Source organism: Crinia signifera, chromosome 8 (assembly GCF_055691185.1).
Source record: "Crinia signifera chromosome 8, ASM5569118v1, whole genome shotgun sequence".
Lineage (NCBI taxonomy): Eukaryota > Metazoa > Chordata > Amphibia > Anura > Myobatrachidae > Crinia > Crinia signifera.
In genome coordinates, this window is record NC_139224.1 from 10536448 (window position 1) to 10562433 (window position 25986).

The 25986-nt window shown below is 46.8% G+C and overlaps 1 protein-coding gene across 1 annotated transcript in view; it reads right to left on the reverse strand.

The window, feature by feature from the left end:
• Positions 1-25986, reverse strand: part of GRM7 (glutamate metabotropic receptor 7) — a 345665-nt gene that overhangs the window by 150693 nt on the left and 168986 nt on the right. Inside the window, exons 3-4 of the mRNA XM_083155738.1 lie at positions 1993-2131; positions 1353-1507 (exon numbers count right to left, since the gene is read on the reverse strand). Of these exons, the coding sequence (XP_083011864.1) occupies positions 1353-1507; positions 1993-2131 (294 nt within the window). The remainder of the gene's footprint in view (positions 1-1352; positions 1508-1992; positions 2132-25986) is intronic.

A 25986-nucleotide genomic window follows, 5' to 3' on the forward strand; every position in this document is an offset into this window, starting at 1 on the left:
TTCCAACGCGCAGTATTCAGACCGTCGCTGATATTGCAGTTGGGCGCTCGTCATAGTCAGACCGGCTGTGGTTTACAGCACCCGGTGTACTCAGATAAACCGTTCACACTTTTTTAAATGAACATTGAATTTGGAAACAGGTGAATGAGGACATCTCCACAGAAACAATCACCCTGAAGATCCCTGATATATTAATATGACAATACATCAGGGATCTTAATTATAGCTCAGTGTCCCCCATGAGCACCTGATGCAGAGCCCTAGCCCTAGAGGTGGCTTGGGGAACTGGCGGGGTGGGGGTACAGGGTCCCAGGAGATTACTTGCAGTCTGAACTATGGATGGAATATGCTAAAATGGGACTGCAAAAATGGCCGCTGCCTTGTTGGAGGCAGATGCTGAAAGTTCTATTGGACCGTTGGCCCATGTCACGGAAGCTCAGCAAATACAGCGCTACCCAGAAGAGCCACTGTATACCTGTAACCCCTGGCAATGACTATTCAACCCCTGGCAACAAGCATTGAAACTCCGGGCAATGAGCATAAAACAACAATGGCAACGAGCATAGAAACTCCTGGCAACGAGCATGGAAACTCATTGATAATGGACATTAAAAAAAACCTGTCACCGAGCATAGTAACTCCCTGGAAATGAGCATAATAAATACCTGTCAATGAGTATAGAAACCAATGGCAACGACACTGGCAATGAGCAGGGAAATCTCTAGCAAAGAGAAGGTTACCCCTTGGCAATAAACTTGCTACCTCTTAGCAATGAGCAAGGAACCCCTAGCAATGATCAAGAAACCCCTGGCAATGAGCATGTAACCCCTGGCAATGAGCATGTAACTCCTGGCAATGAGCAAAGAAACTCCCGGTCAATGAGCATTAAAAACCTATGACAGTGACCAAGAAACCACTGGCAATGAGCATGGAAACCCATGGCAACAAGTATAGAAACCCCTGGCAACGTGTATAGAAACCTCAAAGAGCATGTAATCCCTTTAAATGATCTCGTAACCTTGCAATGAGCATGTAACACAAGGCATTGAGCAAGAAACCCCTAGCAATGATAACGAAACCACAGACAACGAGCATGTAACCCTGCCAATGAACTAAAACCCCCTAGCAACGAGCAAGGAACTCCTGACAACGAGCATGTAGATAAAACAAATTACAAATAATATATGGGGGGGGGGGGGGGAGTGGTGGTGGACAGGCGTCAGAAACTTTTTTGGCCAGGGGGACACAAAGTTTCTAATCACGCCTCTGTTTAAATTCCATCCCCTATGCATTTACATGGTTCCCGCCCTGGCATCATCATTGTCCCACAACCACCTAACACACACTCTTACCTTCGATTGTCGCACGTTTGGGCAGGATGGTGATGGCACCCTCAGCGACATCCTCAAGGTGACCTATGGGGCCGATCTTGGAGCCCCAGCTGTCCGATCCCACCCAGATGAAGTGTCCGACTTTGTCTGCTCTCTTCGCTGCAGCCAAAACCTGTCTGGGGAAGATGAACAAGCCCTTGTAACAGCCTCAATAATCCCAAAGGTCGTGTTTGTCATTCAGCTGACAGTAAATCAGTGGAACTGTAGTTACGCGCTAATCACCTGATGTCATTTTACAGAACCCATCTCTCCCCCAAAGCTTCAATTTGCACATTGTCACATTTCCACTGTAGCTGCCCCTAGTGATGTCACAGTACAGTTATAACGGTCCTGACAGGCATTTACTGTATGGAAGAATGTGATATAGACGGGACCCCGGCTATCAACAATGTCCTGGATATACAGAACAGAACAGTCTTATGTATGAATAAGTACAAACATTGAAAAAAAAAAACCCATGGCATGGGTACAATGACTGGAGGGTCTATCACAAGATATTCATGTTCCCGGTAGAATGATGGGGCGCTGGAATGGGGGCATCAGCAATCGGTAAGAAGAGTCACTTTCTAACAACGTCAATTCCATCCAATCTGTCCATTACCTGATATCATTGTCATCGTTGGCGAAGACGACCACCGCCCGCGCCTGCGGCATCTCCAGCAGCTGCTTGATGATCTTATCGTAATCGCTGGGCCTGCCCTCGTTGGATATTCTCAGTGACTGGGCGATGCAAAGTCCTCCTGTAGGGAAGAGGCAGAGCGGTCAGGACAATGACATAGAAGACCGCGCCGGAGATGACGCGGGTCACTCATCTGCACTCACAGCCATCGAGCCTACAAACAGATGTGTGGGGGCATATGTAATGTAATAGCGTCCTCATACCTCGTAAGCCCCGTGAAGTCTGGCCTTCCAAACTATGGACCCAGAATCCCAAATGGAGAAAAGCAAAGAATAAAGGGGGTGATTCTGGTTGACTCACAATATAGCGAGTTCGGACCCGTCCCGATGTATTGGGGGACTGCGCACGGGCATGGTCTATTATGTGCAGCCCCCCCTTTGCGAATGGCTTCGGTGACTTGCATAGAATGGGGCTCGCCCCTGTGAATGCCCAGTTTTTTATGTGCATCCCTACTAAAACATGTTTTGGGGGGCATTCCAATGGGTAGGAGGGTGGGCCGATGCCTGCTGGGGGAAGGATGGCTAACGGGACCTCAGCCGCCTGCCCCTTCTTTGTCCTGGCGCACGCAAATAAAAGTTATTTTCCATTTACTTCTATTTGCGAAGCCAGAAGAAATCATGCAATGCTCGGCGATCCAACCTGAATCGGACCCAAACTTCCAATAACTGGTGGGAGAGGGGGTGGATGTTACATGTGCAAAGTGTTGTACTGTAGATGGAAGCGACTCATCCTAACAAATCTAAATTGCAGTGTAAGTATAAAGCTGTCCGGCATGTGTGAAATACATGCAAAAGCAGCCAGTATTTACCCTGCATGCACAGTCTAGGCTAAATCGGTGCTGTGAACATGGGGGGGAGAACAATTAGATGCTAAGTGATTCCGAAAAACGTTCCCCCTCGTCTACTGCTGCAAACGCATTTGCAGTCATGCACACAGGCAGGATTTCACTCTGGTGGGGCAGTGTTTACCGATTTGCTCGTTTCCAAAAACTTGCAGCCCAGCGAGCGGGACTGAATCAGTCCTATAAAGCTGTCAGAACAACAATAAATGGGGGATTTGTAATCAATATAAAAACCTAGTTCGCACTGAGGCGAGCCAAATCTTCTGCAGCCAAATGCGAAGCGAGGCCGATATTTCACAACAGTTTTGCCCATTTGAATTAAGAGGTTAGGTCGGAAATCGCTTCCAGAATGGATATAGCGTTATCGGCTGTGCTGCCAACTGCGCGGCGCAATCCCTCTCGTTCTGGGGATGATGTGAAATCGTTACTTCTCTTTTTCTCTCTGTGGCGTTATAAGTTATTATTTATAGAAAACGGTATTTCAAATGCCGGAAACATACGCCGTTAACGTTAGGTAAACACAGCGATGGAAGCGCCCCGCGGTCTGACAGTATACTTTTAAGTGTTGCCATCTGTGCGCAGTCAATGTGCAGGTGAAGGTAGTTTATACACTGGGGCGAGGAAAGCTTTATACCTCTCATTTCCATGCTGGCAGGTGCTGTTGTCTATATAATGCGCAGATATATTACAGCAGGTTCCAATGCTCGCTGTAATACCTCCGCATGGCTCTCACTATTCACTTCAAATATAAACTTTTATTAACTTACATTAAAATCCCCGGGGGATGATGGAGAATTTAATGCAGTTTAATTAAAGTTTATGTTGTAACGTTTATGATCTGCGCTTTCCTGTCCTGCTTTTGTTTTAGGAGCCCTTAACCTGAAAGTTCTGAGAACTGCTGGCTTCCGGCTTTTTATATGACCCCAGGTCGGGGAACCGTACGAATACTGCATTAATCTGGTAATATCTCAGACAGAAACCTCATCAAAGTGCGCGGACGGGACTTGTTTATTGGTGACTTGTTGATGTTATAAAGGCACATACGCCATACTTGCTGAATTTGGCTAATTACGCTTGTCCGTTAAAGTTAGCAGAGACAGAATGACATCACTGGAGCAAGGCTCCATGGTGCCCTGTGCCAGCCCCGCCACAAACTCATGACATCATGTGAGGGGGAGGAGCCACAGGTAGGATTCATTGTAGACCTAGCCAAATGCTCCGACAGTTCTACATACTGCAAGGTACATGCCTTGAGCGCGTGTAAAACAGTACTCCTGATCATGGCACCCTAATAGTCAGAAGTATTGCGCCCTGGCAAGGCTTGTACACCTTTCCCTGTGATGGTGAGAATTGTGGGTCTGTGCCCCCAAAGTCTCCTATCCTTTCTGACACATCAGTCATCTCCTAATATACCTGTGCTGCTGGGGACCCTGCTCCTCCCACTATATAACTCTGTCTGTGGCTTACTGCTGCCTCCATTCCCCCCTCACATCATGTCTCTGCCCCTGTCACATGCAGCCCTGTCCTCACTGACACATCCCTCATCTCCTGATATACTCTGTGCTGCTGGGGACCCTGCTCCTCCCACTATATAACTCTCAGTCTGTGGCTTCCTGCTGCCCCCTTTCCCCTCCTCACATCATGTCACTGCCCCTGTCACATGCAGCCCTGTCCTCACTGACACATCCCTCATCTCCTGATATACTCTGTGCTGCTGAGGACCCTGCTCCTCCCACTATATAACTCTCAGTCTGTGGCTTCCTGCTGCCTCCATTCCCCTCCTCACATCATGTCACTGCTCCTGTCACACGCAGCCCTGTCCTCACTGACACATCCCTCATCTCCTGATATACTCTCTGCTGTTTGGGGACTCTGCTCCTTCCACTATATAACTCTCAGTCTGTGGCACAATACCGACATAATGACTAGATACCGGAGAAAGGACAGCGTACTGTTCCATGAAGCCTCTTAGTGATACGTGCTGTCATTTTCTTTCCATTTCAGAAAATACAAAAACATATTTTTTGTCTATCTGTCTGCCACCCATACACAAGTAGCGTTGTTAATATTTCCAATTACTTTAAATTAACGACCAAACGCTTGTACAGAGCGAGTCCGCCGTTCTCTCAGTCCCCGGTTCCTATCCCATTGTCCGCCCCATCCTCAACGTATCCCGGACGTACCTCATTATATTCCCAATCTAATCATTCGCTGCTACATTAATTCACTAGCTGGATCTGCTCAGTTGCTTCTCCCGTCTGACCTAATTGGATTATTAATTAAGTGAAATAGAGACCAATTATTTTTTTCACTTATTTGGCTGAATAAAATCCTCTTGACGAGAGTTTTCTTTTCTCTTTTTTTCCTTTCTCTAGTTTGGTTGGATTGCATCAAGTGAGACTTTGTAAGAGCCTATCTGCGTTTAATTAGAATAACTTGTGTCTATTGAATTCATCAGAGTAATGTGTTACATTCACATGGCATTAGAGATATATTATTTTATCTTCCAGCTGAACCATTTCTGCTTAAATGAGGGGAGCTGTGTGAGGTCCTAAACGGTGGTCCCTTCAGGTCAGCGGCCCAGCCGTAGCAGACTCTCTGACTGAAAGAATGGGCTACAGGCATACTGTACTCCAGGCCCCTTTTGTCAAGGGGCCCTGGCCGGACCGGACTGACACTTGCTTTCCCTCTCATGCAGCAGCAGGACCATAGAGTCCGAATGCAGGCAGGACAGGATGCAGTGTAGGCAGGGACTCATCAGTCACCAGACTGCGCGAATCACTGATGAGGCTTCCTGACCAGAGGAGAGATAGGTGGGTGGAGAGAGTGTAAGTGACCTGGATATCCCACCTTCTCCTCCTCCCTGCCTGGGTGTCTGAGCATTATCAATATATTAGCTTAAATCTAATATATGCCACTGGGAGATATACAAAGTCTAATATAAACCTCCCCACCTTCCACCAGGGCCCCCGTGTCTTATGTGCCTGTGTACCCACAATGCTTAACCCCCTCAGAGGTGTTTTTTTTTTTTTAGGTAGCTCTCCCCACTTTGCACTGTCCGGCCTCAGGAGACAGAGTGGTGTTTTTTTTTTTTCGGGATCGCTCCCCCTAAAAAATGACTAGAACATTAGAGAGGTGGTGGGATCAGACAGTGTAGAGACTGACCAGACCAGGTCCACCTTGTATGATTCCCACTGTGCCCAGCCCTCTTCCTCCCATATATTTGTCCATGAAACATGCTTTGTGTACTATCTCAGGCACTGGCTTTCAAAGCTAAGCAATCATGTTCTTGCATATTTAGTGTCAGTTACATATCATGTCCCTATTAGTGCCAGTTACAGATGTCCCAAGTAGTGCCAGTTACAGATCAAGTTCCCAGTAGTATCAGTTACAGATCAAGTCCCCAGTAGTTCCAGTTGCAGATGTCTCCAGTAGTGCCAGTTACAGATGTCTCCAGTAGTACCAGTTACAGATGTCCCTGGTAGTGCCAGTTACAGATGTCCCAAGTAGTGCCAGTTACAGATCAAGTTCCCAGTAGTATCAGTTACAGATCAAGTCCCCAGTAGTTCCAGTTACAGATGTCTCCAGTAGTGCCAGTTAAATATCATGTTCCGAGTAGTGCCGGTTACATATCATATCCTCAGTAGTGCCAGTTACAGATGTCCTCAGTAGTGCCATTTACAGATGTCTCCAGTAGTGCCAGTTATATATCATGTCCCCAGTAGTGCCAGTTACAGATGTCCCCAGTAGTGCCAGTTACAGATGTGCCCATTACAGATGTCTCCAGTAGTGCCAGTTACATATCATGTCCCCAGTAGTGCCAGTTACATATGTCCCCAGTAGTGCCCGTTACAGATGTCTCCAGTAGTGCCCGTTACATTTCATGTCCCCAGTAGTGCCCGTTACAGATGTCCCCAGTAGTGGCAGTTACAGATGTCCCCAGTAGTGCCCGTTACAGATGTGCCCATTACAGATGTCTCCAGTAGTGCCAGTTACATATCATGTCCCCAGTAGTGCCAGTTACATATGTCCCCAGTAGTGCCCGTTACAGATGGCACCAGTAGTGCCCGTTACATATCATGTCCCCAGTAGTACCCGTTACATATGTCCCCAGTAGTGCCCGTTACAGATGTCTCCAGTAGTGCCCGTTACATTTCATGTCCCCAGTAGTGCCCGTTACAGATGTCCCCAGTAGTGGCAGTTACAGATGTCCCCAGTAGTGCCCGTTACAGATGTGCCCATTACAGATGTCTCCAGTAGTGCCAGTTACATATCATGTCCCCAGTAGTGCCAGTTACATATGTCCCCAGTAGTGCCCGTTACAGATGGCACCAGTAGTGCCCGTTACATATCATGTCCCCAGTAGTACCCGTTACAGATGTCTGCAGTAGTGACCATTACATGTCTCAAGTAATACTTTTAGCAAAAAAAAAAAAAAAGTTCATTTTGGAAACTATGGTTTTCTGAATAATTTCTGAATAATTTGGATAACGGATATCTGTATAAGGGATACTATAATGTGTGTTCCCTTCCCTGACAATTCTGTGTTCCCATTGTGACATAGAAATGAGCTGACGGCATCATTTTGCACTAGTTGAATTTCGGTGTGAAACGAGGCGTGGGATTCCCGTAACGCAATCCTTGCCATTCCACTGTCCCAATTTTATATTGAATTAATTTCCTTCTACTGTGCGGTGCCGGCAGGACTGGGAACATCTAACAGCACATTCCGCCACTGCAGACGATGCTTAAAGTGCACAATAAGGAGAATATTGTATGGAGCAGATCTGAGGCTGAACCCTGACTGTGCGTCTCCTGCATAACGCTGGCCCCTATCTCTCGCCTTCTCCCTCGTGTTTCCTGGGCTACACACAACCCAGAGATCTATTTTTATATCAGATGCTGCTGTGTGGATGGGTTTCTGCCTATTACACTGAGAATGGGGAATTAGGGGGTGTCATGTGACAGCATCTGGGACCCCCATAGCTATCCTAGTCTGTTCAGCGTTTCATCTGTGTATAGCTTTGATCACATTTCATGCTGTGTAACCAACCAGGGCTATTCTACTCCACTCCCAAATCATTCACCCGCCACCCCCCGTCTCCCACCCGCGCCCGTGTCCTATAATACAGATTAACAGCAGCAACGTCAATTCCTGCTGGTATTATTTTTTTTTTATTAAGTTAATTTAAATTATTTGCAATCTTTCCTTGATAAATGACAAAGGGTCTGATTCAGCCCTGTTCGCACCCCACCCCCAAGATGTGAACGCCTTCAACGAGTTATACACTCGCCGGGGCATACTCAAATTGGTTGACAGACAGGAGGTAGTTGCTGGGGTCCGCCCAAAGCGAACATTTCCTATCTGCGGGCGCATGCCTGCGGATATGTAAGCATACCCATCCGCTTGCATCGTAGCACGGGGATTCTGGCGGCGGTGGGAACAGGCATTCGGAAGGGCTGCGTTTACCTGCTCATTTGGTAGCAAATCTGAATTACCCCCAAAGTTCTTTCTGTAATATTATAATTTCCAGCATATTAACATTCAATATAGCCCTTGTTCAGCCGGGTGTGAATCGTAGGGTTGACAGTTTATGTTGACTGTCAAAATGTCGACCCCTAAGGTCGACAGGAAAAAGGTAGACCCATGAAACCGGCAACATGCGTTTTTCATGTTATTTTCTGTCCATGTCAACACCTGACGACATGCCCTTGCCTGACTCGATACAGCCACACTCTGTACACTTTACCTATCACAATTGCAGTCCACGCGGATCACAAAGCACGATAAAGTCCAACAAAATCGTGAAAAACTCATGTTGATTTTTTTATGTATTGGTGGCGTCGACCTATTGGCTGTTGAATGAGGTGCTGTTAGCCTATCACCCGGATACCTGTGCAGCAGGCCCCTCCCCTGAGGTGCGGACCAGCCCTGCATGTTCAGTTAGGTCGGCAAGATCATTCCACAGATAAGGGGGGGACTGCTTGCCGACATAAAATAACAACTGTAGTAGACATTGGAATTGTTTAAAAAAGTGATTTCAGATGATTTTACTTCATATTTGAGCTAATTGACTATGAAGTATTTTTATACACATAATTATGTAATCTAGGGACTGGATAAGCCAGAGACTAGTTAGTTTGGGGTATACAGTACATGCTTATTCCTTGGACCTCCCCAGTGTCAGGTGTTGGGGATGTGAGGACACAAGTTGCATCATCATGGACCCGCCCCCTGCTGTCCAACGTGGCGATGACGCATTTTGCCATGCCTCGTGTTATGAAGGCCCTCATCACTGGGGTAGTGGGGTAGTGAATTGAAACACATGCAGTGATTCAATTCAAGGAGACAGAGCTTCCGAGGGTGTCCTGGGGAATAAACAGTAGGGATGGATATTGACCATTGACAAATTGAAATCATCGATCAATCTGGTAGAAGCAGATGACTTCCTGTCATTCATGATCCAGAGCTACCAATTGTCTTGTGTTTGGACACAAGCCTACTGTAACTCTGCCCCCGACACCCATGAAGCCCCACCCTTGAGCTTTGATTGGCCCACAGCTCTTTGAACACTAAAGCAGGGGTGACCATCTGTGGGGGAAACCATCGATGTTCCCTTACGGATGGTTTTACACCATCTAGGTTATCTATCAATGGTACCATCCATGGTGACCATCCAAGTGGCCTGTCTCAGAAGACCCCACGGTGGTTTGGAGGTGCTGGGTGGCTTGCGGGCACTGGAGGTCAGTGGGAGCTGTTGCTACACCCCTGTCTGAACCTGCAGGTCTGTCGCACCTGAGACCTATGAAAATACCCTTCTCAGAAACAGTTATTAGGGGAAACAGAGGAGGCGGGTTAAGACCCCCTGATATAGGGAAGGGGTCTTGACTCGGCCTTACCATTAAGTTGCAACACACGTGTCTTTTGTTTTTGTATTTGAATTGAAAAACTCAATAAAAATCATTTAAAAAAAATATTGCAACACACGTAAAGGGAGAATCAATCATTTTCTGCTGCAATACCCAAAAAGGGTCAAGAACATTTCACGTGAAGGCAGATGCTCTGTTCGAGGAGTCGTAGATGGCTAATTCTAGTAATCCCCAGCAATGAGTAGCCACGGACCCTCTAAGTAAATTAGAGAGTGTGGTATTTGTGGTGCGGGTTGTAATGCGTGATTAGCCGGCGAGGAAAGCGCAGCTGTTTAATAACAAGGCAGTGTGCACTTGTCAGTACGGTGACAGATCAGGAGCAGGTATAAATAGGCTAGCGTGATTTCCCACCTTCACATTTCCAAGACGGGAGGAGGGGGAGAAATGCCTCATTTTGGCTGATATTCCAGCTAAGGAGGTTTAAATTAGATCAGGTGTAATAATCTCTTCCCACGTTGAGCAGATGCTTCCTGATGCCTGTAAAACCTGATCCCCCTACAGTATGGATTCCTGTATGTGAGTCACATTACCAGGGATAGGTACAGTAGTGTAATACCTGATCCCCCTACAGTATGGATTCCTGTATGTGAGTCACACTATGAAGGACAGGTACAGTAGTGTAATACCTGTACCCCTACAGTATGGATTCCTGTATGTGAGTCACACTACCAGGGACAGGTACAGTAGTGTAATACCTGATCCCCCTACAGTATGGATTCATGTATGTGAGTCAAACTACCAGGGACAGGTACAGTAGTGTAATACCTGTCCCCCTACAGTATGGATTCCTGTATGTGAGTCAGGCTACCAGGGACAGGTACAGTAGTGTAATACCTGTCCCCCTACAGTATGGATTCCTGTATGTGAGTCAGGCTACCAGGGACAGGTACAGTAGTGTAATACCTGATCCCCTACAGTATGGATTCCTGTATGTGAGTCTCGCTACCAGGGACAGGTACAGTAGTGTAATACCTGTCCCTCTACAGTATGGATTCCTGTATGTGAGTCAGGCTACCAGGGACACGTACAGTAGTGTAATACCTGTCCCCCTACAGTATGGATTCCTGTATGTGAGTCACATTACCAGGGATAGGTACAGTAGTGTAATACCTGTCCCCCTACAGTATGGATTCCTGTATGTGAGTCACACTACCAGGGACAGGTACAGTAGTGTAATACCTGTCCCCCTACAGTATGGATTCCTGTATGTGAGTCACGCTACCAAGGACAGGTACAGTAGTGTTATACCTGTCCCCCTACAGTATGGATTCCTGTATGTGAGTCACACTACCAGGGACAGTTACAGTAGTGTAATACCTGTCCCCCTACAGTATGGATTCCTGTATGTGAGTCACACTACCAGGGACAGGTACAGTAGTGTAATACATGTCCCTCTACAGTGTGGATTCCTGTATGTGAGTCACACTATGAAGGACAGGTACAGTAGTGTAATACCTGTCCCACTACAGTATGGATTCCTGTATGTGAGTCACACTATCAGGGACAGGTACAGTAGTGTAATACCTGATCCCCCTACAGTATGGATTCCTGTATGTGAGTCACGCTACCAAGGACAGGTACAGTAGTGTTATACCTGTCCCCCTACAGTATGGATTCCTGTATGTGAGTCACACTACCAGGGACAGTTACAGTAGTGTAATACATGTCCCTCTACAGTGTGGATTCCTGTATGTGAGTCACACTATGAAGGACAGGTACAGTAGTGTAATACCTGTCCCACTACAGTATGGATTCCTGTATGTGAGTCACACTATCAGGGACAGGTACAGTAGTGTAATACCTGATCCCCCTACAGTATGGATTCCTGTATGTGAGTCACGCTACCAAGGACAGGTACAGTAGTGTTATACCTGTCCCCCTACAGTATGGATTCCTGTATGTGAGTCACACTACCAGGGACAGTTACAGTAGTGTAATACCTGTCCCCCTACAGTATGGATTCCTGTATGTGAGTCACACTACCAGGGACAGGTACAGTAGTGTAATACATGTCCCTCTACAGTGTGGATTCCTGTATGTGAGTCACACTATGAAGGACAGGTACAGTAGTGTAATACCTGTCCCACTACAGTATGGATTCCTGTATGTGAGTCACACTATCAGGGACAGGTACAGTAGTGTAATACCTGATCCCCCTACAGTATGGATTCCTGTATGTGAATCACACTATCAGGGACAGGTACAGTAGTGTAATACCTGATCCCCTACAGTATGGATTCCTGTATGTGAGTCACGCTACCAGGGACAGGTACAGTAGTGTAATACCTGTCCCACTACAGTATGGATTGCTGTATGTGAGTCACTAACCAGGGACAGGTACAGTAGTGTAATACCTGTCCCTCTACAGTATGGATTCCTGTATGTGAGTCACGCTACCAGGGACAGGTAGAGTAGTGTAATACCTGATCCCCTACAGTATGGATTCCTGTATGTGAGTCACGCTACCAGGGACAGGTACAGTAGTGTAATACCTGTCCCCCTACAGTATGGACTCATGTATGTAAGTCACACTACCAGGGACAGGTACAGTAGTGTAATACCTGATCCCCTACAGTATGGATTCCTGTATGTGAGTCACACTACCAGGGACAGGTACAGTAGTGTAATACCTGTCCCCCTACAGTATGGATTCCTGTATGTGAGTCACACTATCAGGGACAGGTACAGTAGTGTAATACCTGATCCCCTACAGTATGGATTCCTGTGTGTGAGTCACACTACCAGGGACAGGTACAGTAGTGTAATACCTGTCCCCCTACAGTATGGACTCCTGTATGTGAGTCACACTACCAGGGACAGGTACAGTAGTGTAATACCTGTCCCCCTACAGTGTGGATTCCTGTATGTGAGTCACTACCAGGGACAGGTACAGTAGTGTAATACCTGTCCCACTACAGTATGGATTCCTGTATGTGAGTCACACTACTAGGGACAGGTACAGTAGGGTAATTACCTGATCCCCTACAGTATGGATTCCTGTATGTGAGTCACACTACCAGGGACAGGTACAGTAGTGTAATACCTGTCCCCCTACAGTGTGGATTCCTGTATGTGAGTCACTACCAGGGACAGGTACAGTAGTATAATACCTGTCCCCCTACAGTATGGATTCCTGTATGTGAGTCACACTACACCAGGGACAGGTACAGTAGTGTAATACCTGTCCCCCTACAGTATGGATTCCTGTATGTGAGTCAGGCTACCAGGGACAGGTACAGTAGTGTAATACCTGTCCCCCTACAGTATGGATTCCTGTATGTGCATCACACTACCAGGGACAGGTACAGTAGTGTAATACCTGATCCCTGGGCCCTACAGAATGGATTCCTGTATGTGAGTTACACTACCAGGGACAGGTACAGTAGTGTAATACCTGTCCCCCTACAGTATGGATTCCTGTATGTGAGTCACACTACCAGGGACAGGTACAGTAGTTAGTGTAATACCTGTACCCCTACAGTATGGATTCCTGTATGTGAGTCACGCTACCAGGGACAGGTAGAGTAGTGTTATACCTGTCCCCCTACAGTATGGACTCCTGTATGTGAGTCACTACCAGGGACAGGTACAGTAGTGTAATACCTGATCCCCTACAGTATGGATTCCTGTATGTGAGTCACACTACCAGGGACAGGTACAGTAGTGTAATACCTGTCCCCCTACAGTATACATTCCTGTATGTGAGTCACACTACCAGGGACAGGTACAGTAGTGTAATACCTGTCCCCTACAGTATGGATTCCTGTATGTGAGTCACGCTTCCAGGGACAGGTACAGTAGTGTAATACCTGTCCCCCTACAGTATGGATTCCTGTATGTGAGTCACACTACCAGGGACAGGTACAGTAGTGTAATACCTGATCCCCCTACAGTATGGATTCCTGTATGTGAGTAAAACTACCAGGGACAGGTACAGTAGTGTAATACCTGTCCCCCTACAGTATGGATTCCTGTATGTGCGTCACACTACCAGGGACAGGGTGTAATACCTGTCCCCCTACAGTATGGATTAATTAATGTGAGTCACACTACCAGGAACAGGTACAGTAGTGTAATACCTGATCCCCCTACACTATGGATTCCTGTATGTGAGTCACACTACTAAGAACAGGTACAGTAGTGTAATACCCGTCCCCCTACAGTATGGAATCCTGTGTGTGAGTCACGATACCAGGGACAGGTACAGTAGTGTAAAAACAGTAGTATAACAACACTACCTCAAACAGTGGTGAGGTGAGCTTGGGCTGCGGGGGACCTCTAGCGTCTTTCAGGAAAGCGCAGTACATACTTCAATACCCGAAAGTGCCAAATTCCAGAAACCCTGGCCCTCTGTGAGCATCTGATCCCTGGCAATGAGCATGTAACTCCTGGGCAATGGGCATGTAAGTCCCTGGCAGTAAGCATGTAACTCCTGGCAACGATCATATAAGCATGAAACCCCCTGGCAATGAGCCATGTAACCCCTGATAACCAGGGAGTAACCCCTGGCAATTCACATGTAACACCTGGCAATGAGCATGTAACCCCTGGCAAAAAGCAGGAAACCCCTGGAAACGAATGTGGGACCAATGGCAATGAGAGTAATACCCCTGGCAATGAGCATGTAACCTCTGGCAACAAGCAAGAAATCTCTGGCAACGATCATGTACAGTGGGTAAAAAATACATAGTTACATAGTAGGTAAGGCTGAAAAAAGACTTGCGTCCATCTAGTTCAACCTGGTATAGATATCCATTGCTGATTTGTTAGGTTCTGGTATTTTACAGACAATTTATATTTCTTATTTGTACCCATGGATGTTTTTCTCCAGTAAATGTTTGTCCAACTTTGCCTTGAACGCATTTAATGAGCCAGCCGTTACCACCTCTCTGGGAAGAGAGTTCCAGAGTTTGACTGTTCTGACCGTAAAGAAATTCTTTCTACTAGCTGAATGAAATCTTTTTTCTTCTAATCTATACTCATGCCCTCGCGTCCTAGATTCCTTTCTAGTAGAAAATAGGGTGTGCGACAGTTCCTTATATTGGCCCTTGATATACTTGTACATGTTGAGCATGTCCGCCCTTAAACGTTTCTTTTCTAATGTAAATAGTCCCAAATTTCTTAATCTCTCCCCGTAGCTTAAATTCTCCATTCCCCTAATAAGCTTTGTTGCTCGCCTTTGGACTTTATCTAATTCTATGATGTCCTTTTTATAGTGTGGGGCCCAGAACTGTACTCCGTACTCTAGGTGAGGTCTCACCAATGCTTTATATAGTGGCATAATTACCCTTGAGTCCCTAGTTTCCATTCCCCTCTTAATACATGCCAGAATTTTGTTGGCCTTTTTTGTAGCTACATTACAATGGGCACTACATCCTAGATTGCTCTCTATTTGGACTCCTAGATCCTTTTCAAGTATGGAATTACCCAGTTCCTCTCCGCTAAGGTTGTAACTTGCACACTGGTTGTGTCTCCCAAGGTGCATAACCTTACATTTATCTACATTGAACCTCATCTTCCATTTTTTTGCCCACTCATCTAGAATTGCAAGATCATTTTGAAGCATGGTGACATCTTCTGGTGATTTGATGACTTTGCTAAGTTTTGTATCGTCCGCAAAGATGGATACATTGCTGAGTAACCCTATCCCAATATCGTTAATAAAAATGTTAAACAAAATGGGCCCCAAAACCGAACCCTGGGGCACTCCACTTAGTACCGGTATCATATCTGATACGGCACCATTCACAACCACTCTTTGTTCTCTATTACATAGCCAATTCCCTACCCATCTGCAGATATTTTCACCCAATCCTAGGTTCTCCATTTTATTAATCAATCTCTTGTGTGGGACAGTATCAAATGCTTTAGCGAAATCTAGGAAAATCACATCAACAGCATTTCCATTATCGAGGTTTTTGCTAACCTCTTCATAGAACCCTAGTAGATTAGTTTGGCATGAACGATTTTTCACGAACCCATGTTGGTTAGTACTGAGTAGACGGTGATGATCTAAATATTCCTGGATACCATCCCTTAAAAATCCTTCAAATAGTTTACCCACAATTGATGTTAAACTAACGGGTCTGTAATTAGCGGGATCTTCCTTTTTTCCTTTTTTGAATATTGGCACTACCTCTGCTATTCTCCAATCTTTTGGTACTATACCTGACGATAGTGACTTGCTAAAGATATAATGTAGGGGGGTAGCTAGTTCATCCCTTAATTCCATTAATACCCTTGGATGAATCCCATCTGGCCCTGGTGACTTATTTGTTTTGAGTTTGCTTAGCCTCAGTATTATTTCCTTCGGTGTGAAATCCACAATGAGATCTGGCTTATTTGTCCCGTTTGTGGTAAATGTTCGTTCCACAGTCTGCTCTCCCTTAGTAAATACTGATGAGAAGAACTCATTTAACAGTTTTGCTTTTCCCTTGTCCTCAGTAACACTTTTTCCACTAGTATCAGTTAGTGGGCCTATGTTTTCCTTAATTAAACGTTTACTATTTATGTATTTAAAAAACTTCTTTGGGTTGGTTTTGCTTTCAGTGGCTATGCAATCTTCATATAATATTTTAGCTGCTTTGATTACCCCTTTACAAGTTTTGTTTGATTCTTTGTATTTTGCGAACGCTTCCTCATTCAAGTTATTTTTATAGAATTTAAAGGCTCTGGTTTTATTGTTGATAGCTGACCTTACTTCTTTGTCCAACCATGGTGGCTTTTTTTGTTGAATTTACCTTTAGTTACTTTAGGAATGTATTCAATAGTTAGTGAATCAAGCACCTTTTTTAGAGTATCCCACATTTCCTCTGCATTTTTTCCCTCCATAACCGTTTCCCACCCAATTCCTGTTAGGGCTTCCCTGAATAATTCAAAGTTCGCTTTTCTGAAGTTTAGTATTTTTGCAGATCCTTTTTGATGTAATTTACTGAAGTTGATTTCCAGTGAAATCATATTGTGATCACTATTCCCTAATTGTTCAATTACTTTTGTGTTTGAAACTAAATCTGTGTTATTTGTTAATACTAAGTCCAAGAGCGCCTCATCACGAGTTGGAGTTTCTACCGTTTGTGTAATAAACTGGTCTTTAAGCTTAAGAACCCACTGCTTCTTGCTGATTTACCTGTTTCGTTTTCCCAATCAATGTCGGGTAAATTAAAATCCCCCATAATTAATACCTGACCCTGATTTGATGCTTGTTTGATTTGGTTTAAAAGAAGAGACTCTTCCCTTTCATTTATATTTGGTGGTCTATAGCATACCCCTATTATAAATTTGTTTTTTGGTTTCTTATTATTGTCGGTTATCTCTGCCCACATTGTCTCCGAGTTGTCGTCTTCCAGGTCTGTGCTCATATTTTTCTCACATGATGTTAAGTTATTATTTACATATAGGCACACACCCCCGCCCCTTCTATTTTCCCTGTCTTTCCTGTAGAGTGTATATCCCTCCATGTTTAATGCCCAGTCATGCGACTCATTACACCATGTTTCTGTAATACCAATGATGTCGTAGTCGTCCCTACTGATCACCGTTTCAAGCTCCCCGATTTTACTCACTAAGCTTCTTGCATTAGCCAGTAAGCATTTTAATTTATGTTTATTTTTAGATATGGCTCTAATATTGTGATTAGTTTCACCCCAGGACCCATTTGAATTCTTTACTAGCTTCCTCTTTCCCCTCTCCCCTTCAATAGACTCTCTACAGGCCTCCCCACCTGCCCTATTTATAGTTCTGGGAATTCTTCCTCTGTCCTTCCCTCCTTCCCGTATACTAAGATCATCTGTACCTAAGAACTGTAATGGGGTAACGTGACTGTTACAACATAACATTTTATTACATGACATTCCTGATGCACCCTGAGAGTTACCCCCGATTATACCCTTGTTATGTCCCAGGACTTTGTCTATGTCTCCGTCCCCCCCCCCATCTCCTTCCCCCATATGATTCCTGATCCCAGTCCGGCTTCTCTCCCTGATGGTCCCATAACGTCTTGCTGCCCCCACCCCCCCGTCGCCTAGTTTAAAATCTCCTCCAACCCTCTAACCATCCTTCCCCCCAGCACCGCAGCCCCCTCCTCGTTCAGGTGCAATCCATCACGGCAAAAAAGATGGCGCCTGACCGAGAAGTCCGCCCAGTGTTCCATGAACATGAATCCCTCTTTCCTACACCAATCCTTAAGCCACACATTTACCTCCCTGATCTCCCTCTGCCTCCCTGAGCTAGCGCGTGGCACTGGTAATATTTCCGAGAAAATTACCCTAGATGTCCTCGCCTTTAATTTCTTACCTAATTCCCTATACTCTTTCTTGAGGACATCCCACCTACCTTTGACTTTGTCGTTGGTGCCGATGTGCACCAAGACCGCCGGGTTGCTCCCAGCCCCTCCCAACAATCTGTCGACTCGGTCCGCGATGTGCCGTACCCGAGCACCCGGGAGGCAACAGACCGTGCGGCGATCGCGGTCCCGATAGCAGATTGCCCTGTCTATTCTCCTAATGATGGAATCCCCTACCACCACTATCTGCCTTGGTACCTCACTAACTGTCATCCCGTTTGAGCTAGAGGGACCGCTCCTCTGGTTGCTAGAGGGAGCCGTCTCCTCCAGCTCCGTCATTTCGTCTCTATCCTCCCCCGAAACTTCGTCCAACCGGGCAAATTTGTTCGAGTGTGATAGATCCGAGATGTCGTTCCTGTCCCTCCTGTCCCTCTTGTTTCCCCTTCTAACCGTGACCCAGCTGGCTACCTGATCCTCCTCCTCTACCAGTGACCCCATCTGCAACTCCTCCACCGTTCTATTTAGGCTTTGCTCAAGATTGGAAAGTTGGGAGTTACCAGAAACTTTATTGGCAGGGGAGGTGCTCTTTGCGCAACAGGGCCACCTCCGGGCTTCCCTCCCTGCACTGATAGGAGCTCACTAGCTCCCACAACTGCCGCCCAGACCCGTGGGTGGGACAGTGTTTAAGTATCAGGATTGGCTCACTGTGATGTTGGGAGGTATGCAGGCTTGAGGTGTCAGTGAGGATAGGTAGGAGAACGTAAATACCCAGACCCATACTTGCTTACCCTCCCGAAATGGTGGGGAGGATCCCTAAAATCAGGAGTATTTGGCTATTCATATCATATTTTCTGCTGTTACTGCACACACACAATAGTTTTGTTGGGAGTCAATGCACCCGCTAGTATAGTTTTTTTGGATTGTGGGAGGAAACTGGAGTACCCAGCGGAAACCCACGCAATTGCAAACATGGAAAAACATACAGACTCCACACCTTATGTGGCAGTGGTGCAAATTAAACTAAACACCCCTGTGCTTTGAGATACAGACTGAAGCCCTGTGCGACTGTTGTATACATGTTGATTCCCGCCGCTGTCAGTTTAAGTTACAATGAGAAAACAGACAGATTGCTTTGGCTGGGTGCGCAGAATGGGGCTCAGAATGAGGAATTTGGCTATTAACTGTAAATGACGGAATCATAATTGTCTGCTCTCTCATCTCCAGGCTGCAGCAGTATACACTTATGTCACTTGGACAGCTTTTATTAAGTCATTTTGTTTTGGAGTGTGTGGAAAGTGCTGTAAATGCGCGCAGTGCGGAGGAATGAGCACGCCGGGTATTACCGGCGGCCCAATGAGCGGGGCCATATTTTAGCTTTATTTGGTAAATGTGTGTTGTGCTTTTTATGGAGCATATGCATCACTCTTGGTGCTCGCGTCACTTTTAGTAACTCTGCCCTAAAAATGACACACGCCTCATAAACCAGCACTGATGTCAGTATAAAACCTATGTGTGGTTCTCCCGAACTGCCCACAGGGGATCCCCGGCAGAACGACCCAGCAATTATTCCTGTCCGGGAAAAGTGCTGATGTGCATTAGTCAGGGTGCTCAGGTGGCACTCTGCATACATAACGCCATACATTAGCCCTCAGCCCGGGTCACCTCCCAACGCGTATCAGGGCGAATGCACCAATCGCAGGACAAGGATTGTTAGCATAGCAAAAAAGCACGCAAAATGGTCTAAGTCTATGCTGCACTGTAAGGGGGCAGATGTAACATGTGCAGAGAGAGCTGGATTTGGGCGGGGTGTGCTCAACCTGAAATCTAAATTGCGGTGGAAAAATAAGGCTGTCTAACCTTTTTGGGCTACATGCAACGCAGTAGATATTTACCCTGCACAGAAAAAAATAAATGTATTTGTCCCCTTGAATGCAACATGGTTTGCTCCAGACAAAAAAAAAAAAAAAATAGTAAAAGATATAAAAAATGACATAGAACATCAGACCAGTAACTGGAGGCAGATGTACCTGTTACTGGGGGCAGATGTACCTGTAACTGGGGGCAGATGTACCTGTTACTGGGGGCAGATGTACCTGTAACTGGGGGCAGATGTACCTGTAACTGGGGGCAGATGTACCTGTTACTGGAGGCAGATGTACCTGTTACTGGGGGCAGATGTACCTGTTACTGGGGGCAGATGTACCTGTTACTGGAGGCAGATGTACCTGTTACTGGGGGCAGATGTACCTGTTACTGGAGGCAGATGTACCTGTAACTGGGGGCAGATGTACCTGTTACTGGGGGCAGATGTACCTGTTACTGGGCGCAGATGTACCTGTTACTGGGGGCAGATGTACCTGTAACTGGGGGCAGATGTACCTGTTACTGGGGGCAGATGTACCTGTTACTGGGGGCAGATGTACCTGTAACTGGGGGCAGATGTACCTGTTACTGGGGGCAGATGTACCTGTTACTGGGGGCAGATGTACCTGTTACTGGAGGCAGATGTACCTGTTACTGGGGGCAGATGTACCTGTTACTGGAGGCAGATGTACCTGTAACTGGGGGCAGATGTACCTGTTACTGGGGGCAGATGTACCTGTTACTGGGGGCAGATGTACCTGTTACTGGGGGCAGATGTACCTGTAACTGGGGGCAGATGTACCTGTTACTGGGGGCAGATGTACCTGTAACTGGGGGCAGATGTACCTGTTACTGGGGGCAGATGTACCTGTTACTGGGGGCAGATGTACCTGTTACTATAGGCAGATGTACCTGTTACTGGGGGCAGATGTACCTGTTACTGGAGCCAGATGTACCTGTAACTGGGGGCAGATGTACCTGTTACTGGGGGCAGATGTACCTGTTACTGGGGGCAGATGTACCTGTTACTGGGGGCAGATGTACCTGTTACTGGGGGGGCAGATATAACTGTAACTGGAGGCAGATGTAACTGTAACTGGAGGCAGATGTACCTGTAACTGGAGGCAGATGTACCTGTTACTTGGGCAGATATACCTGTTACTGGGGGCAGATGTACCTGTTACTTGGGCAGATATACCTGTTACTGGGGGCAGATGTAACTGTTACTGGGGGGGCAGATATAACTGTAACTGGAGGCAGATATAACTGTAACTGGAGGCAGATATACCTGTTACTGGGGGCAAATGTAACTGTAACTGGGGGCAGATGTACCTGTAACTGGAGGCAGATGTACCTGTTACTGGGGCAGATATACCTGTTACTGGGGGCAGATATACCTGTTACTGGGGGCAGATGTACCTGTTACTGGGGGCAGATGTAACTGTAACTGAGATCTGCAAATAATGATTTATTGTACGGAGTCCAGCAGGTTGGTACATTTATAATTTTGTCATTGATTATGTTGGCATGAGCCCCATGTCAGCATGTCGGCATTGATGGATTGTCAACATGGTCAGAATGTCAACACTGTGCTTTCCAGGGTAGTGGTTGTTTTTTTTTTTTTTTACTAAGATGTGAATTGTATTGAAGTTAGGATGTTGCTCGTAGCAACCAATAACTCATTTATTTAGAAGATAATAGATAGAATCTTGTTGCCCATAGCAACATCCCATCTGCAATAGAACTCATAGTTGTGCTTTATTTATGGGGGCAGACCTCTTTTATTTTTTAATAATTCCACTTGCGGTTGAATAATGTCTGGTGAGCCTCCGTCACTGAGCCTGCCACGGGACTGCGGGCTGCAGCATAGTGATCTACATGGAGCCGGCCAACGCAGGAGATTTATGTGAACGTGATCAGCTGTCTGGAAGTGTCACACAGTACAGGCCTTGTTATAATTCTCCTGAAGTCTCCATCAGTCTATGATCTCTGGCTGCAGCCAGCGTCTCTCACAGAACGCCGCGCGTAACCGGGTCCGGCATACATGTTACATCTGCTCAATAAATATACAGTGACTGCTGTGGACGACACGAATGGATGTGAAGAAATGCGCAAGGCTGCAATGCCATTCACAGCCTTGAACATGGGCGGGCTCTCACTCCGGTGGGCGGCGGATAAATGATCGATGAGATTTGAATATTAGCAGCCCAGTGATCAGGTCTGAATTGCCCCCTAAGGGCTGCATGGGTCTGGGGCAGAAACTAATCAAGGGTTGGTTTTCAATCATCGATGGTTAACAATCATCGGTGGTTACAGGGCCATTGTAACATATAGACACACTGGGTAGCTGGCCAGAGCCACCTAATTCTAGGCCTGGTTGTCACATAATCATAGAGGAGATATATACATCCATGTGGTGCCAACAGCACCATTTCCCTGCAATAATTATGTCTACACACTGCGAGCTCTGAACCTATATCATTCTTTTTACCGCTCCATTGGCTCAGCACTGACTGCAGAAATCACCAGAAAGATGGCCACCCAGCCATTTTCACATGTGCAGTAGAGATGTCCCTGGAAAGAAGGGGAGGGCACCATGTTCCCGGAGACTTAAACATGTGCAGTAGAGATGTCCCCGGAAAGAAGGTGAGGGCACCATGTTCCCGGAGACTTAAACATGTGCAGTAGAGATGTCCCCGGAAAGAAGGTGAGGGCACCATGTTCTCGGAAACTTATACATGTGCAGTAGAGATGTCTCGGAAAGAAGGTGAGGGCACCGTTTTCCCAGAGACTTATACATTTGCAGTAGAGATGTACCTGGAAAGAGGGCACCATGTTTCCGGAGACTTATACATGTGCAGTAGAGATGTCCCCGGCAAGAAGGTGAGGGCACCATGTTCTCGGAGACTTATACATGGGCACTAGAGATGTCCGAGGAAAGGAGGGGAGGGCACCATGTTCCCAGAGACTTATACATGTGCAGTAGAGATGTCCCCGGAAAGAAGGTGAGGGCACCATGTTCTCGGAGACTTATACATGGGCAGTAGAGATGTCCCCGGAAGGAAGGTGTGGGCACCATGTTCTCGGAGACTTATACATGGGCAGTAGAGATGTCCCGGGAAAGAAGGGGAGGGCACCATGTTCCCAGAGACTTATACATGTGCAGTAGAGATGTCCCCGGAAAGAAGGTGAGAACACCAGGTTCTCGGAAACTTATACATGTGCAGTAGAGATGTCTCGGATAGAAGGTGAGGGCACCATGTTCCCAGAGACTTATACATTTGCAGTAGAGATGTCCCTGGAAACAAGGCGAGGGCACCATGTTCCCAGAGACTTATACATGTGCAGTAGAGATGTCCCCGGAAAGAAGGTGAGGGCACCATGTTCCCAGAGACTTATACATTTGCAGTAGAGATGTCCCTGGAAAGAAGGCGAGGGCACCATGTTCCCAGAGACTTATGCTGTACATGTGCAGTAAAGATGTCCCCGGAAAGAAGGCGAGGGCACCATGTTTCCGGAGACTTATACATGTGCAGTAGAGATGTCCCCGGAAAGAAGGTGAGGGCACCATGTTCTCGGAGACTTATACATGGGCACTAGAGATGTCCTGGGAAAGAAGGTGAGGGCACCGTGTTCCCAGAGACTTATACATGTGCAGTAGAGATGTCCCGGGAAAGAAGGTGAGGGCACCATGTTCTCGGAGACTTATACATGTGCAGTAGAGATGTCCCCGGAAAGAAGGTGAGGGCACCATGTTCTCGGAGACTTATACATGTGCAGTAGAGATGTCCCCGGAAAGAAGGTGAGGGCACCATGTTCTCGGAGACTTATACATGTCCAGTAGAGATGTCCCCGGAAAGAAGGTGAGGGCACCATGTTCTCGGAGACTTAAACATGGGCAGTAGAGATGTCCCGGGAAAGAAGGTGAGGGCACCATGTTCTCGGAGACTTATACATGTGCAGTAGAGATGTCCCCGGAAAGAAGGTGAGGGCACCATGTTCTCGGAGACTTAAACATGGGCAGTAGAGATGTCCCGGGAAAGAAGGTGAGGGCACCATGTTCTCGGAGACTTATACATGTGCAGTAGAGATGTCCCGGGAAAGAAGGTGAGGGCACCATGTTCTCGGAGACTTATACATGTGCAGTAGAGATGTCCCCGGAAAGAAGGTGAGGGCACCATGTTCTCGGAGACTTAAACATGGGCAGTAGAGATGTCCCGGGAAAGAAGGTGAGGGCACCATGTTCTCGGAGACTTATACATGTGCAGTAGAGATGTCCCGGGAAAGAAGGTGAGGGCACCATGTTCTCGGAGACTTAAACATGGGCAGTAGAGATGTCCCGGGAAAGAAGGTGAGGGCACCATGTTCCCAGAGACTTATACATTTGCAGTAGAGATTTCCTGGGAAAGAAGGTGAGGGCACCATGTTCCCGGAGACTTATACATGTGCAGTAGAGATGTCTTGGGAAAGAAGGTGAGGGCACCATGTTCCCGGAGACTTATACATGTGCAGTAGAGATGTCCCCGGAAAGAAGGTGAGGGCACCATGTTCTCGGAGACTTATACATGGGCAGTAGAGATGTCCCGGGAAAGAAGGTGAGGGCACCATGTTCCCGGAGACTTATACATTTGCAGTAGAGATGTCCCCGGAAAGAAGGTGAGGGCACCATGTTCTCGGAGACTTATTCATGTGCAGTAGAGATGTCCTGGGAAAGAAGGTGAGGGCACCATGTTCCCGGAGACTTATACATGTGCAGTAGAGATGTCCCCGGAAAGAAGGTGAGGGCACCATGTTCCCAGAGACTTATACATGTGCAGTAGATTCTGTCACCTTTATCACAAGAACATGGAATAGGCAGTGATGCTGGGGTCCAACAGGAATCTCACACACCTCCGCTGGCCAGTCTCTGCAGAAGTGCGCATAGCGGTCAAAGGAAATAGATTCTTTGCCAGTACTAAGCTCCTTAGAAGCACCAAATATACAGTACCTCTGTTTTCCACCTTTTTCAGAATACAGAGCAAGGCTCTGGCCACACAAGGCTATAAGGTTGTGTGATGAGTGCCCTTGTTCAGGGGGCCACGGGGCCACGTCTTAGGGAATTGTGCCACAGAGAGTGGAGTTACGGTGTGATGATTATATAATTGCTTCATGATATTTTGCCTGCTAGGTGGCACTGTGTTATTGCTCTCTATGGGTCTAATTCGAAGTCTCATGCATACGTGCAGGTAGCAGCTTCTACTGGTGGTCACGGTATGTAAATTTATGCAAATGTGGCTACAAGCACCTCCCCTTGTGTACTCCTATGCAGCTGAAAGTGCGGGGACATTACAGCACAAATCTTCTCACCAACTTTATCAGTACTATAGAAAATATCATTTTATATTACAGTTTATATTTTTCCTGATTGGCACGAGGGTGTTCATTTGGAATCTACCCAGAAAAAAAATAAGGCTGGAACGCTGGGCGTTCCCATGGGTGCTACCCCTCGCCACCGCCGCCGCCGCACACCCCCTGCCCGCACTGCTACAGTAGGTGCGAACGGGACAGCAAATAAGGAATTCGCCATGCCAAGCAGCTGTACATGCGCATAAAAGTTTATGCACCTGCGCCGTTGATAAATATCGCTCCCCTGTGCGAACGTGCAAGGGAGAGAAGCAACTAGATTGACCTCCATAGTCCGAGCCACCGGCCATGTCCCTCCCCTCGAGAGGTATGGACACACCTGCATTTTCCGGACCACTCTCACAAAATGCTGCATGCCGCCTACGCAATCCCCATCCAGCGCTGAAACTGCGATCTCCGCACTTCTGCGTCCCAGTCTGAATCAGACCCCGTTTCCGCAATGTTTGTGGCATGTATAGTACATATTGTACCGCGCCAAGAAGTGTACAATGATATACTGTTCAGCGCTATACTAATGAGATAGGAGTTTTCAGCCAAAATCAAGGGACAGGCGCAGGACGGCCAGGACTCTGTCATCTGTGATCAATATCCACCTCTA